Source organism: Vanessa atalanta, chromosome 22 (assembly GCF_905147765.1).
Source record: "Vanessa atalanta chromosome 22, ilVanAtal1.2, whole genome shotgun sequence".
NCBI classification, from domain to species: Eukaryota; Metazoa; Arthropoda; class Insecta; order Lepidoptera; family Nymphalidae; genus Vanessa; species Vanessa atalanta.
In genome coordinates this window covers 8,318,827-8,335,725 of record NC_061892.1, presented here as the reverse complement: position 1 = coordinate 8,335,725, position 16,899 = coordinate 8,318,827, and the positions used below count along the sequence as shown (strand labels likewise).

At 29.8% G+C, this 16,899-nt stretch overlaps 3 protein-coding genes across 3 annotated transcripts; 1 reads left to right on the top strand and 2 right to left on the bottom strand.

The window, feature by feature from the left end:
• Window positions 1–987: 987 nt before the first annotated feature.
• Window positions 988–2,724, bottom strand: LOC125072687 (mediator of RNA polymerase II transcription subunit 20). The gene is made up of 4 exons (XM_047683353.1): window positions 2,488–2,724; window positions 2,264–2,406; window positions 1,664–1,923; window positions 988–1,324 (listed from the first exon to the last, which is right to left on the bottom strand). Exons 1-4 carry the CDS (start codon window positions 2,499–2,501, stop codon window positions 1,115–1,117), a joined length of 627 nt encoding a protein of 208 aa, XP_047539309.1. The 5' UTR covers window positions 2,502–2,724; the 3' UTR covers window positions 988–1,114.
• A 797-nt stretch (window positions 2,725–3,521) lies between these two features.
• Window positions 3,522–12,496, top strand: LOC125072686 (homocysteine-responsive endoplasmic reticulum-resident ubiquitin-like domain member 2 protein). The gene is made up of 4 exons (XM_047683352.1): window positions 3,522–3,874; window positions 8,683–9,122; window positions 9,926–10,147; window positions 10,409–12,496. Exons 1-4 carry the CDS (start codon window positions 3,740–3,742, stop codon window positions 10,650–10,652), a joined length of 1,041 nt encoding a protein of 346 aa, XP_047539308.1. The 5' UTR covers window positions 3,522–3,739; the 3' UTR covers window positions 10,653–12,496.
• Window positions 12,497–13,188: 692 nt separating this feature from the next.
• Window positions 13,189–16,849, bottom strand: LOC125072705. Its single transcript, XM_047683379.1, has 5 exons — window positions 16,520–16,849; window positions 15,853–15,999; window positions 15,149–15,285; window positions 14,603–14,796; window positions 13,189–14,055 (listed from the first exon to the last, which is right to left on the bottom strand). Exons 1-5 carry the CDS (start codon window positions 16,656–16,658, stop codon window positions 13,212–13,214), a joined length of 1,461 nt encoding a protein of 486 aa, XP_047539335.1. The 5' UTR covers window positions 16,659–16,849; the 3' UTR covers window positions 13,189–13,211.
• Window positions 16,850–16,899: the final 50 nt, after the last annotated feature.

The window sequence follows — 16,899 nt, the reverse complement described above, 5'->3', positions numbered from 1 at the left end:
TAATGTAATTCTAATTATAACTACCTTATAACTTATTTATATATAGATAGATTCCGCGAGTACGTTATTTTGTATAAAAGGCAAGCGTGATAATGTTTAGTACCTAACGTGACGTCATGAATCAAAACAATATGGTATTCTACTATATTTGAAAAAGTACTTAAAAATATTGATTTTCCTAATAAAAAGCCACAAAAATATATATTTCGGCAAATTAAACAGGTTTTCTTGCCAGAAACACTACTCGTGCTACTACTCTACGGTGCTACTCGTGTTTTAGGTCACGTGAAATACAGACTAAAAATTACGACTTTTAACTTTAATATAATAAAACAATAATGTGTTTTATGACTCAGATATGAAAATATGAAATACACATGATGAATATGAAAATATACGTAGGTCAAACATCGATACTTCTGTCTCTTAGCTTAGCCGGTTTTATTAATTTTAAATTAAGTAACAGATATTTTAATAAAATATATCATTATATGCTAGATAAACAACCCAAAAAGGGTTTATAAGGTTATTTTGGCAATTGAGGCAATTTTTGTATTTCTGAAAGACCTGTTACATGCGTTGTCAGTTGTGAGACCAATCTAGAACGACTGTATCCCAAACTGTGCATAGTACAAGTTTTATACACGAAATCTATCTATATATATTATTAAACAACACTTTAAATCAGTTACAATGGTTACCTATATTTAAGAAACAACTCATTTTGCTCACGAACCATCAACAATGTGCAATTCAAAAACTTTAAAATAAATAATCATCCGTCTGTTTCGAAATATGTATGAAATGATGTTGTCTTAGATTTTCGCGATTATTACACATTGAAATAAAACTAGTTTTTAACGGATTTAATCGCGTATATTAATTATTTTAACATCCCGACGTTTCGAGCACTTTGCAGTGTTCGTGGTCACGGGCAGATAATATACGCGATTAAATCCATTAAAAACTAGTTTTATTTCAATGTATGAAATGTTAATTTAAAGAACAGCTAGTTATTTAAATCAAAAACGTATCCTTAAATATAGGAACCGGACGTGACCATTGATTTGCCGTTTTAAAAAGACAAATATGCTTAAGAAAAAAATCACCCACACTATGCACTTCTTAATCCTGTAAGTTTTCTGTAAGCACTAAAATGTTCTAAATACTGGTAAATAGTGTCAATTGGTGTATAAATTTCGTTCATTCTACTAAGGAGGTGTTGCGGCGGCTGGACAGGTACAGAAGGACCTAAAAGTCCTTGTAGGAATTCACGAAGCAGACCCCATACTGCATTTGCCATAACACATGGACGATACTCTACCTACAAAATAAAAAATGTTTTATGAGTTGTTTGTTATTTGCCTTATAGTATTGTGATTGATAGGCATTTGAGAAAGTAGGCTTGCTTATAGCTAGACAACCTTTTTTGGCTGTGTGCCATTTATTGTTTTGTAACCTGTGTTTCGAAATTGAATTCACACATTGTTTGTTTTCAAAGTCAATACCACAATTCTTTTTAAATTAGGCTCAATATAAATATGCTTATTATATTTCTATGTAAATATCTAAGTAATCAGAATAAATATTTGGTATATGAACAGTATACATATATTTATTAATATATATATATATAAGAAAGCTATAAATGAAATACACCCACCTCAACAAGAACACCTTTAAAACTTTGATTCATTGTTACTGAGCCCAGTTTCACGCAGAAGTCACCAAGCTCAAATCTTGGGCCTTTGCTTTCTATTTTTGTTTGTTTTTTAGATGTATAGTGTTGGGAGAGTTTCATCATTAATAAGTCGAACAATCCATCAGCTATGACATGGATATTTTTTGTACCACTCTCTAGTATTGAAAAAACAGATGCTGGTTGCTCTGAATTATGAAGGATGTGAACAGTCTTTGTTGTACCTTAAAATAGACATATCAACTCACATTTTATTTGATACTGTGGAATACATTTAGGGACATGAAACAAAACTAACCACAAACATAGTTACAATTTCTTTGTGTTGTACTAGATTTAATGGAAAAACAATTGATTATATAGTTTTCAAGTTAATATTTATGTCAATGTATTGTTTTCAGGATACTATATAATGCATCAATCTAAAAATATGGACATTGTGCAAAATTTAATGTTAGAAAAAACTTGTCGATAGAGATAAATTTATAGACTAATTTATGTGTATTAAAATGATTTAATATTTATTAAAATGTAATTTACGTAATTAGAAGGGAAGATCATTACCCATTTGGGGAAGTGAAAGATAACTTTCGCAATCCACAAGAAACTGTCCCTGTTGTGTTGCGCCAAGAGCTAATATTCTTTTCGTTAATAATTCTATTACGTATGTGCCGGTTTTATTCTCGGGTACTGGATACTGCTGCAAACTGTATATTATATATTTTACTTTATATTCTCATTGAATAATAAACAAATTAAAATAGCTTTATTATTCAGAAAACACTAACACTGTAACACCCATTCTGACTAAACTTTGTATTCTTATTCTTTCTAATATTATTTTAAGGTTATGGAGAAATATATCATTATATATTTTAATATTTTGGGAGCTGTATTTAAAATATTCATAGATAAACTCTATAAAGTATTGTGGTCGTTTCTTAAAAATTTCAAGTTTATAAATGTTGATTAAAATTACAACGAAAAAAAATCAACAAACAGTAAATTGACAGTGAGTTGTCAGTATGAATATGAAACAGAATTATGCGATTACAGTCCTAAAAAATATTGCCATTTACATGATAATATCTAAAAAAAAACGCAAGGTTCAATAGCAAATACTGTCTTTTCTACGAAAAACCTTACAATATCTTACAATAAGGTCACTAAATAATGAACATGAATATATTTTTTTAATTTAAAATTTCTAAGAAAACGAACGTGTTTTAAGTTACATTAGAATCGAATATTAATATTTAATTTATATTTTAAAGATTAATACAAATAAACATACATAAAATGTAATATTATATTATATAATTTTATTAGAGTTGACAAAAAGCTACCCATTTGTTGAAACTAGGCAAAATATATTCGATTTTTTGTATTCGATTCGGTGTGTATCACTTGTAACTGTACCTAGTATATTAAAAAATAATACATTTCTGTAACTAAATAACCGTACTACTCAAACTTTGAGTTATTTTTATTTTAGTAATATTTACTATGAAATGTTCTCAATTAAAATATTGAAAAAATCATCATCAAATAATTATCTTCGATGAAAAGTGAATATTTGAAAACCACTTAAAACAAAATTTTATGCCAACAATTGATGTATGTTTTCCCTTATAATAATAACAATGTTGTAATGAAACCTTTTTTACAAGCAACCAATCATATTACCTTTATATTTTAGTAAAGCAGTTTAAGCCAATCACAAGAGAGATTTAACATCAACGAAAACAACTAACTACAATCTCAAATTCATATTCATTACTGGACCAATGAAAAACGGACAGATAATTTGATGGCAAATTGACAAGTACTGGGGTCTCTTAAATTATTTTAGCGAGTATTTATTTACGTATAATCCAATTATATTTGATCAGTGCTGTGTTGATAACAGTTGTACCACTTAGTTTGACTTATATTACATCATACAAATAATATATCTACTATACGAATTCCATTTTATAGTACAATACAGAGTGGAAATAAGAGTTTTTTATTATCTAACAGTGTGACAATTGATCAAATATGATACCAGATAACGTGACACTGATTGTAAAGGCGCCTAATCAGCAAATTGATGATCAGAATATCGAGTGTGAGTCTTCATGGACAGTCAGACAACTCAAAGGACACCTATCTGAAGTTTATCCTAGCAAACCGGTAATATTTTATTTGTTATCGTTCCTCGGATACAAACAAAAAAGTTCTAATAACAAACTAAATAAATTCAATCATTTTATCATTAAACTCCTACGTAGTTGCAACTGACCATAATATGTACAACTATATGGCATTTTCAAATACGAAATTTCATTTAAAAAATTTAAAAAATGATGTAAGAATAAATAGCTTGTGTAACCGTATTAAAAATAAATTAAACATAGTTAACATAATTAACTTGCCTAACTAGATACACCACAGAAAAGGGGAAAAAATGGTACGTTTTTGCCAATCTTTTGAAATTAAATTATTATTAATACTTTTATTTACATGACAATTATTTGAGATAATCAGAACTTAAATAATATATTAAATATATAAGTTAATTGTAGTGCTACAATTGTGACTATATCTATAATACTAGCATTTCCTCATTGAATCTAATTCTGATTCTCTTGGCTAAAAATCAGCACCAGTCAGTCTCCAGGCATTAAGATAGATGTGAAATATTTTACATACTAATGATAAATAAAGTATTTAATATTTGACAAATATAATCACAAATAAAATTTATTGCATTGCATATATAAATTATAGTACACACACTTATCAGAAATCTATGTCATGTAAATAAGTATGTAGCAATTTTAAGTGCTTGAAATAATAACATATACCATCAAATTGTACGTAATGTAATTTTGAAAAGTATTATTGAAACAAACTAATTTAAAATTAATTTTCCTTCATGATACATATATGAATATTTAATTAAAAAAAATATGTATTTTCATATAATTATATATAGATTAAACGACAAAACAATAAAATTGTTTTTAACAATAAATTACCTTTTAGGTATGTTGAGCATTAAATTATTGTCTTACAAATAATATAATTTTAAAATTACGAAAATAAATTTTGCAAGAGTATTCTACCATAAAAGTTAAATTAAGAGTGATTATATAACAGTATAGTGTGATTATTCACAAAGTAAACACACCGATTGCTAAGTCTCAATATGATTTATATCAAGCACACATATGCTATAGCTGATATGATATTGTTATATTGAAAAATAATAATGTATGTACTTTATAGATAGATAAATAATTCATAACAATCAATGTAGGTAATTAATAAATTGTTGTACTTAAATGATTCTCACAGTAAGCCAAAGATGTGATTGATGTTTTATGTTCTTTCAAGAGCTAAAATCTATAGGTCAATGCAATGTCTTTAAAAATTCAATATTAACTCTGGAATATTTATTACTTATTTTGAAGTCATTAATTATATGATATATGTCATTGTTTATCTAATTTGAGTCTGTAATCTTGAGTTTTTATCAATCATACATACGTCCGAGATTGCATTATTTATTTAGTAAGCAATCATAAAAATTCAAGGTTGATGAAATTATTATTTACAATAATTATTGTAAATAATATTTTTATTTTACATGCATAAATACAGAGTCTGTTTGAAAAAATAATAAAAGATACCATTTTATTTTTTTAAATTCATATTAATCCATTTCTTCAATGGAATAACATTATTTTACTTACTTAAAGTATGCACAAACTAAGTCAGCCTACCAGGAGTTAAAAATTTAAATGTATAATATGATGAGAGGTCCAAACTACGCCAAAACGCATATTTTTTGGCCCAAAATATGTTCATTGTTGTCTAATCTAATTCTTTCTTTATTGCTTGCTTGTGCCAGAACTTTTGCTTTAATTGGGGCTCAAACTGATGTCTCATCATCACTTATAAAATTGGTGCAAAATCCTCACTTTACAGCTACAAAAAGTGCTAAGATGCGTCATTTGACAAATTGCTGTTTCTCTTGATACAGCGAGTATTCTCAGCAATCTTGTATGTTTTGTCGTGTCAAGATTATGTGGGATCTTTAAAATATGTGATGTCTAACTAGACTAGAATCTACAAAGATTACTGTGTCTTTTTATATATCTTATAATAAATAATAAATTTTCCAATTATTTTATACAACATTCTACATGGTGGCCTCATTTACCAGTCTAGGTCAGAGGTCATCTTAAATCGAATCTCAATTTATTTTAAATAGACTTTGCAACTTGTAATTTATGATTTTACAACGAGATTAGTTAGTTCCGTGAATGTTTTCCTTTATTCGAATTTAAATATTGATATATTCAGTAGTATTGGATTGATCATCAGAATCAAAATGTTTGTTGATTTTTTTTTCAACTGTTATTGATAATCGCTTCGAAAATTGCTCGATTTTTCGCTCTTAAAATTGGATAGGGGAAACAGTCAGATTTTTCTACGATGTTTAAACATTAAATTAATTTTATATTTAGTATGTAAATATAATATTTTATTAAGTACATTGAGTAAAAAATATTGATAGCATTTACACACCAAAGAATGCCATAGACACGATACATTGAACAAAAATCCCATTTACAATCGATAATAACGGTAAACCACCATTTACATAATTAAAATTCTAATCTAGTCATAATTAAAGGGTAGAAACCCACGCTGTTTTTCCCAAAATATGTTTCTGCTCAGCCCTCTTCACTAACTTCAAGCCTTCAGAATAGACCGCGCGTTTTAGAATTTTTAAAAATACGTGTAACAGACATGTATTTTTTGAATGGAAGCAGCTAAAATCAGCGATAGTGTTTTTATTTGAATTGACAAATTTTACGTCAATTTGATCGGTCAATAAAATTAGTCAATACTCAATTTAATGAGTCAAACTTGATTTTGTAATCAATCAAATAAGAAATAAAAAAATCTCTCACGAGAATAAAGAAAGATGATTTTGAAATTTATTTTAATTGCTATACGAGAAACCGGACGCGCTAGACATTACAAAATAATAATCAATTATTGTTTTAAAATGCCATCCAGTGGGATATTTGTAAACAAAACTAAAGCAATTTATAGTATTGTTACCAGCATAACTTTAATTTGCCCGGTCTTACTAGTTAACCAGGACTTACCTTCTCTCTATTTAACCAGTTTGTGAAAAATATACGTATATTTTTAATTATTCTATTAAAAAATAATATTAATAACTTCTTGATATTATTTTTAATATGCAAAAATAGGGTAAAAACTATTCAGTAGCAACAGCAGTTTGTACTTGGTTGTGAAACAAGGTCACACACACATCTTTGTAAATCAACGTTCTTATCATTGTTCTACATGGTGCTTCGCTTTATTGAAAACTCCGCGTGCGCCGTCTGCCTTCTACTTTGGATCTAAGATCCTGATAGAACATTGAAACGTTACGCAAAATACTATAATATTTTAATTTAAATTTAACAATGAATTCAATCTAAAGACGCTCAAAGTAGTTTCTCTTTAAATAAAAAATATAACCTTGAAATACGTGTTCGAATTCAAACAATAGCAAAGTAAATTAATAACTGTAAACGTTGAACATGTTTTTAATAAATATAATCGCTTTTTGTTGATAACAACTAACTGCCTAGCATTTCGTAGTCGTAAAATGTTGTTTAATGTTTATAAATTGGTTAGTATTTAAAAGAACATTCTTGACATTCGTCGTCTATATTGTACAAAATATCGTTGCACGCAAATGGTGATGTAGGTAAAGCCCAGTAATGATTACACGTTTTTATACTAACTTTCACTTTGTATTTAAAACGTTAATAAAAAGTTAATTTCGTTGACGGCGAAAAGATATTTCAGTCTTTCACAATTACTTTAAAATTAAGCGAACATTTAAAAAATCGTGGCATTCTGTTTGTTAGTATGAGGCATTCTTATTGTTATTTCAGACTGACGTATTTCTTATGTCAATAAAATTACCGATGTTACTGTAACTTCTTTTGTAGGTTATGGTTCAAGAATTATTTTAAGTTGTACTTACTTTAATAAAAAAAAAACAATTTTATACTATTAGTATAGATAAATCTACATTATGTTTTTGTTTTATCGTCTCGGGGTTTCGATAAAACATATGAGATTGTTATCATATTTAATCGACTACGACTTCGAATCTTGCCACCATGCAATGTCGTATCATGTATTTGTGTTTTGGCCTTTATGAAAGAAAAGAAAGTACCGTCCGTACCGTTTTATTAATTCAAAAATATCTTCAATATTCGTATTCAACGAGAAAGCTCTCACTAGTTTCTCTGAGGCTATAGATAGTCCTTTGATGCGCTTTTATTAGTTTTTGGTCATCGGTATTAGCAAACAAGATCAACATATTAAGGTACGAGGTACGTGCGTACTAGAAGCTAAGCTTGCAATGATGCAATCGAAAGAAATCGTTGTATAGCTTGATCGAGCTGTAAACATTTGATTTTTGACGCCGTTGGCCGTATGCGATTTCCGTTATTAAAACGCGCCGTTAAAATCGCTTAGTGTGTAGCATAAGCCTTACAATAACGGGCATTAATTCATACATCCGTTTATCTATCGATTAATGGATCAAAGGTTAAAACAAGTTTTTCATGTATATTTCTTATTATCGATCTTTGAACAAAAAATATTTAAATAGAACAGATGTCGTAACCATGAAATAATTATTTTTGTTTGTATTTATTTTATATAAAATATGTTCTGTCTTTGTTACTCTAAATAGCAAAGGTGTGCAAGAAAGAGACATTTCTCGTAGGTCCATCTGGTTTTCAATCTGGTGGAAAAAAAGCAAGATTTTTTTTTGTTTTAATGGTAGTTTATAGACAATGATTGTATCGTGTGATGACGGGACGGGTAGCTAGTAGGTACTTAATATAGATACAGACAAAAAAAAATGTAACAGAAATTTTGTTCCGTTACAGAAAGCAGACGAGCAGAAAATTATCTATTCTGGTCAGCTGTTAGAGGACAACGCCATTTTAAAAGACGTGCTAAGAAACTATGAAAGTCAAATAGCACATACTATGCACTTGGTTTGCTCGTCGAAAAGAATGCAGGAAAACACCCCAGAAGTACCCAAGACGGACGGTCTGCGACAGAGAAATGTTACGACGGAGAATTCACAGCGTCCAGCAGAAACTACACCTAGACCGGAAATGAGGCAAAATGATCAAAACCACACGGTCGAAATGCAGAACTATCTCACATCCTTCGTTAACAACTATGGAAGGGTTCCGCCCTATCCTAACTATAATTTCGGAGAAGGCTACCTGCCTGTTCCGAATGATCCGGCATCTATGGCCAATCATATGCTGATGATGCAACAGGCATATATGCAATATATGCAGCAATATGCTAACATGTGAGTAGAAATATTTAAATATCGATGATATCATTCAACATTATTTCCACCCACATTAAATTAAACAGTATAACAACAACATATGCAGAAGGAAAATACAACTCAATTGTAACTTAATTTATATTTATAAATAAATTTAATTATGGAATGTTCAAGTACTAATATTCACTAACTTATCGATGCTTTAATAAAATAAGAAATGTATTCTTAATTTGATTATTTTGCTGTCTGTACTCTGATTCGTCTCACGCACATTATGACATGTTATAGGCACGAGTGTCACTCATTTACGCACTGATAATAATAACGTGGAGTGGCGCGTCTTCTTGAGTGAATAGATCAATATTAATAATTGTTCATATTGAGCGTTGACATTAAAATTGTTTCGTTTTTGTAGAGTTTAAAGAATTCTCAAAACATTACTTTCCTTAATAAAATAATAATAAGATTCAGAAGAAAATAATGTCAAACCAACCTTACTCTTAAAAAAGTTTGAGTGGATCATATCTTACGACTGAATTTTATACCAGTTCAATGTCAACCCAATTAACGCAATCAATTTATTTGAAATCCACTCAAGTAAATTTCATTCATCATTTTAAAACTTGTTACGCTATTAACTTAGACCGAATATTCATCAATTATTTTTTACAATCACAGAGTTGAATAGACACCAAAATATTACTATTGTTTTTTATATAAACTTTGTATAAATAAATAACGAAAAAACAGTACTTTAAATTACCAAAGTACTTAAAATGTGCATTATTAGACGAAATTATAATTACAACTTCACTTTTCAGGAGACAAGCAATGGCTACTGACACCGCGATTCCACCCGCAACAGAAGCCCCACCACCACCAGCGGAGGCACCAGAGCCAGAACTAGATGAGGGCGCAGCGAGAGACTGGCTGGACCATTTGTATGCGGCTTCAAGATTTGCGATACTCTTGTCGTTGTTCTGCTTGTACGGAAGCCCTGCGAGACTTCTGCTCGTTATATTGTTGGCGGCAGCTGGTTATTTGTAAGTAGATAATTCATATTGTAATAGTACTCAATGACTAACCAAGGGGAAAATTCGACTAACATTTAAAGGTTACGAAACGTTCCTTATTCTATTTCTGGCAACCCTTGTCACTTAAAGTTGCAATTGTAAAAAATATGGTGTAATAGCAACAAGAAACGTTTATAATGTTGATGCTTATATAAGCATAAGTATTTAAATTAATCGGTCTAATATTAAGGAAACAGTATACTATAACAGTAAGTAATTATTTAATTGCAGACACCAAATCGGCTTCTTCCGCGACTTGAACGTGAATCCTGTAAATAACGGGCAACGCCGTAACGAACCGCGCAACGGACAAAGAAACGAACCGCAAAATAACGACGACCAGGAACCAAATCAAGGCAGTCGACAACCGAACGAACAGCAAGAAAATGATAACGATAATCAACAATCGTTGCTATCGGTTACTTGGATGATATTCACGTCATTTTTCGCGTCATTAATACCGGATACAAATTAATGTTTCTTTTAAAGCGATTTAGATCTCTTAACACCATTCAAGTATTTAAAAAGAGACTTCATATTGATTTCTTAAAAATATAAAAATGATACAAATAACTTTTTAATATCATATACTTGCTTGCCTAGCTCGATGAAATACCAGTGAAAACGTAATTGCTTTACAAACACTGTATATATGTGAGCATGTTGAATTATCTTCGAAAAAAAATATATTTATTATATATTTCGAGTTATTGTCAAAGCCGTGATATATAACTTCGCTGAAGGTGAAGCTTTGTGACCTTTGAGTGACATTCAAATAATTATTAAATAATCAAATCTAGCAACACTAAATTGACGGGAATAATGCGCGATTTGATTCTTCGATTCTTTGACAGTTGCGACATTTATTGTCAATGTGTCAAAAGTGCCAAATGGCGGCCCAATTATCGGACACATTGAACATGATTGGTCATGTAGATTGGTCAATCTCAAATTGTGTTTAGGGGTTTTACAATACATCTGACGTTAGGTCATGGAATTCAAAACCATTTTGTATGAAATTAAGAATGGTGGAGAAAAATCCTTGTAATTAAATTTCATTATATTATCAAGGCTTTGACATTTTCCTTCCGATTTATATTTGATATAGTTCTTGGGTAGGGTTGTTGAAGTTTTTTTGCTTTTGATTAATTTGGAAGATTGAGGCAGACCACTGTTTGAGGATTCGATTACATATAAACGAGAAATTTTAATACAAACATATGGCAATAAATATTGACAATTCCATTTAAATGGATTTAAATATTGAGATTTATTGTCATATAATCGGTCAGCATTATATCTTTTTATTATTCCTGAGTGCCCCTAATTCAGTTAATGGCATACATATTATTAAAAAAAAAAAAGTTTTACCGCGAAATATATGGTTGTATGAATGTTTTAAACGTATGAACTGACGTTAAACCAAATATTAATTGTATATAACTTATATAACTAGTTTAGCTGTGTTAGAATTACGTATATTTTGATGATATTAAAAAAGTATGTACAGAGGAAATGAACATTTTGTCCTTTTGTTAATATTTTCGTGATCGTTTTTGCTTTTAAAATTTGCCATTTATTAATTATATGGTATAAAAATAGTTATCTGTATTAGGTATAGAAATATTGTTCATGTAATTGTAGATTTTAAAGTATTAAGTCATGGGTCAAAAAATATTTTTTTTCTTAATTGGTACGATGTTTGTTAAATATAATTAATTAGATGTTATAGGTAATATTTAATATTGCTTTAACATTTTAATCGGGAAATAATGTAATGGCTTGAATATTTTTGGAATCGAATGATGGTTAGAACGCTTCGGTAACATTTCGATATATGTAAGATCTGCTCATGTGATGATTGGAGGTACGAGTTGATTTGGATTAGTCATTAGTAAGGCTGCTGCGTTTTAAGCGTTACAGCGCTTTAAATTTGTAATAAGTCTTACTTGGGCTGAAGTAGGTTAAATTGTCACATGAGCAAATTATATAGAAATTTTACTTTCCAGCTATCTAACTCTGACGTTTGGGTAAACATATTAAAAGAGAAAATTAATGTAAAGGCTAAATGTCATTTTGCTTGAAATAGGCCCGTCTCGTTTTAAAAGGGATTTTATACTTCCATGATTTAGTTAGTTTAATATTGTTTTATAGTTACATAAATCTATACCCGGTTTTTATGTCATACAAAGATCACGCATTTTGTAATATAATTAAGGTTATTTATGTAAACAGTTTAAGAGCATGCGAAATGAAATCATAATCATACTGTGATAAGTTCTGTTTTCGTTTGCGATCTCGTGAATAAATTTTTAAAATTTACAATGGTGTTTTTTAATTGTTCATTCAGTTTTTGTATAAGTTTTAATCATCTCTTGAGGAGCCTCAAATGTAACACAGAAAGGGAGAGGTTGTGGATGTCACGATAACACAGCCTTTCATACCCATGCTGTAGACAGCAATCCCTCCTAACCCGGTAAATAAACCTAGGTTTATCTCTTTAATTTCATTTTGTTTTTTTAGCCAGAAATTCTCAATATACTTGGAGTGTCAGACCTGAGCACCAGAAAGCTTGTAAACAGTTAACCTTGATTAATTCCATTTATATTCTATAGCTTAATAAATAGCTAGCAATGTGAAATTTGGAAGATTAGATAACCATAAGATAATATGAAAGTTTAGGAACAGTATTCGTGTCTCTCTCCCACTTGCATATTTTAAGAATTTCTTGAGCTTGATTCAAAAGTAATGAATTTTTTTTTGATAAACTTGTTTGTATTTTCATAGGGAATTTTAGATGCTTAATTTATATAAAAATCTAATTCAAAAGTACAAGAGAAGAAGTTGTATTACTACTTATAACATCTCCAGAACTTAATAAATTTGTAACAAAACCACAATAAGATTTCAGTGATTTTCTAGACGAATATGGTGTCTGCTCAGATCTCATTAGACATTAACAGAAATATTACACTCCAGAATAGTCCCAATGAATACTTAGAAAAAAGAAACAACATACTTTATCAGTTTTATTTTAAAAATCATCACTAAAATCAACATCCATTAAATCTTCAATAATTTCAACATCATCTTTGTGATTAACAACTGCTTCTTGATTAAGAATATTTACTTGGTCTTCATTTGTATCTTTAGTGTCAGTCGAGTTCACAATTTGATTAATTTTATCTGTTTCTTGTATATCGGTTTCAACAATATCTGAATGACTAATTCTACTTTCAACTGGAACTTCATCAATCATTTCGGTAATAATGTCATTATCGTCATTTTGATTACAAGATGGAGTTTTTTCTATATTGTCGATAGAATTATCTGTCTTTGTAACATTTTCAGAATAATTATTTTCGCTTTCAATAAAATCGTGTTTTAATGTATTTGCATTCTCTGTATGCGAATTCCCTGGAACTTGCTCAATATCTTCATTAATTTCAGAAACAATGTCATTATCTTGAGCTTTTTTTGTGATAGAATTATCTTTCCTTGTCCCATGATCTATTGGCCTGTGTATATGTACATCAGCCGTAATTGATTCATTAACTGTCGTTATTTCATCTTCATCTGAACTGTCGATAACATTAGATCTATTGTGTCTTCTAATTGGTATTTCTGTATTAACTTCGACTATATCATCTGTTCTTGGATTAATATTCATATTTTCAATATTATCATTACCATTTTGTAGATTTGCTGTTTCTATAACCTCTGTACTTTGACTTTCCGAAACATTAATATTTGCATTTGAAAGGTTTTTAAGCCGTGCTAAGCGCTTTTCTTCGGCGAGTTTTCTGTTTTTCAACATTCTCTCTCTTTGTTCTTCACTGATGGATGGTGATGAAGTCGCTTTTGGCATAATTAAAGATCTGCAACAAAATATTGAAGTTAAATTTATAAGAATATGTTTGTGAAGTTTTCATTGATTCTATGTATTTTTTTTCTTTTTTTTCACATTAACAGCCTGTAAATTTCGCACTCCTGGGCTAAGGCCTCCTCTCCCTTTGAAGAGAAGGTTTTGGAGCATATTGCTAATGATTAAATAAAATTAATGATATACTTATGGATTGGCTCAATATCAGGTTAAATTGTTCATAAGGAAATTATTATAAACATCGTTAGGATGATAAATATTTCATTCAAAAGATACGATTAAACATATACAATAATTAATACATTCAAACACTTTTCGACCTTGTAATTTTATTCTCAGAGCACCCAAAGAATTTTTACTTCTAAAGTTATTTTCATTGGAAAGATTGTTAAAACTTTTAAATACTATGCATAAGGCGTGCATTTCGAGGTTTCCGTTTTTCCCGCATCGCATCTCGAGTCATCACGAGTCATACGGGCTACGGTTTTTTTTTTTTCAAATAATCTTTACTGTTTAACTTATAAAATAGTATATCTTCTTACCTGTTTTCTTTAATGGGGCTAATCGGCACTTTCTTAACAGACCCTGGGGCGGGAGTTGATCTTGCCAACTCAATTTGTTGCTGTAGTAATTTATCAAATTCATCCTCTGGGGGTGCTTCCTCATCACTAGAATCCTTTTGAACCACAGTTTCCTCAGTCAGATATTGATCTGTTCTTATTTTGTGCAGATGTACCTGCAATATTTTAAGGTTTGTAACTAGCATTCCCCCTCGGCTTTGGCTACTTTCCCAATTATAATATGTATAATAATTATATATGGATTTGGATTGTATAAAATTGTTTTATGTGATTGATTTTTTTTTTTGTAATGAATATTCTACCTTTTTCACCTTCTAGTTTAACCATGTTTCGAAATGCAAAATATTAAACTTTTTATGAATATTATACATAGAATTAAAAAAGTAAAAACTGTATGGCACAATTTTCTCAATTTCATAACATAAAATTTGTTATGGAGTCTTCTTAAAAAAAATTACTAGTTCTATCCATCTATTAGTCATTGAAATGAAAATGAGTTCCACAAACCATAACAGGTCTCTTTTTCCCTAGTGTTTCAATTTTCTTCAAGCAATCTTCAAACTGAAACTTAGGGTATAATCTGTATGCCCAGTGTTCTAGCTTTTTGAGCACTAAATCTAAGTCCTCTTTTTCGTGTCCCTTACCTGTTGAAAAAAAAGGATTGTTTATGTCATACATTACCATTCAAAGCAATATTGTTAACTGTATTATTTTGCTATTGGCCGTTGGTATTCCATCAACCTTCCCAAGGTTCGCAAATAAGTTGTCATGTCTTTTGTGTCTGTAGTGGCCCTGTCTCACTCACGTTTCAAATTGGAACATGGCAATACCAAGTATTGCTGTTTCACAGTAGAATTCGATGTAATTTATTGGTAGTGGGTACCTATTCAGGCGGGTTTGCACTGAGCCCCTCAAACAAGTGATCAAATATCACTAATAAAATACAGTGAGATTAAGACATAGACAATTTAACTACTTTATAATGATTTGATATATTCCTATTCATAACAGAGGAAAGGAAGTGTTTGCTCAATGTTAGGGCATTTGTGGGCTTTATAGATGTGAAAAGTCATTTAATGAGTTATTATTTAACATACATTTTCTATATTATTCATGTCCAAATAGTTTTCAAAATGTTTCCCAAACTTTAAAATAAATTCAATAAATTGTTTATATTATTGTCTATTCCTTTCATTTTGAACAAATATCACCTTTAAATTTGAAATCCTTGAAGTGATCAGGTATAACTTGTATACCCCTAGGTCCCATGAGCCTTGCTGGGTTTAAAACAAATCTTGGATTTTTAATTACACGTCTGGACTTAGTTGTGGTTGGATCGACTCGTCTTTTATCTTCCTCTAAAATGGAAATAAATTAGTACACATAGTTAATGAAAAATATTTTGTTTTTATTTTGGTTTGTTCATTAAGTGCAGTACAATATGATATTGATACTTATTAAATTACAAAAATAAGAATATTATCTTTAGCTTATACAAAAATATAAGATAAATTGAAAAATTGTATCAGTTTCCTTGGTGAACCTAGGCTGAAATAATCTCCTATAGAAAATGAAAGTTGAAGTAAGCGGTTAATGGTTAACTGTTAGTGCACACCCTTTTTCTATTAGAATAGTCTAATATGGCTAATGGCAAATACATTTTAATAACAAGAATTATAGACTAATAACTTTGTTCACTAAAAATGATCATAAGGTACAAACTATTAAGAGTATAAAATATATTTAAAAAGGATAAATAGTCTCCTTTACAAACTTGCTTTTGTTCCCCCTCAATACAAACATTGCCACAAAAGTGTAGGTCCAATAATTTAAGAAATGGTTTTAAAGTGTGAATGCTAATAGAACAAAGTGATGTACCTGCTTCGTCTTCTTTTTCGCTGTTTTCATCGCTATCTGAACGAGGTCTTTCTTCAAATTCGTCGCCTTCTATAACCCTTTCTAATTCCTGGGCTTCATTTGCTTCATCTTGGAGAAAAACATCCTCCAAGAGTGACATATTAATTTTTATATTTCAGATTAAGGTTTGTTTAGTTCATTTAAGTCCAAATACCCAAGTACAAAAAGATAGATATCATACAAATAGGTAACAACGCGTTTCTTTTTCTAAGACTTTTGACATTCACAATGATCATTAAATTTTGGCGGTCGCCGGTCAATAGCCAAACGTAACGTTAACTGTCAATATCATATGTCATGTCACATCACTGATCAGCGACCACAGTATATACTCACAGGTA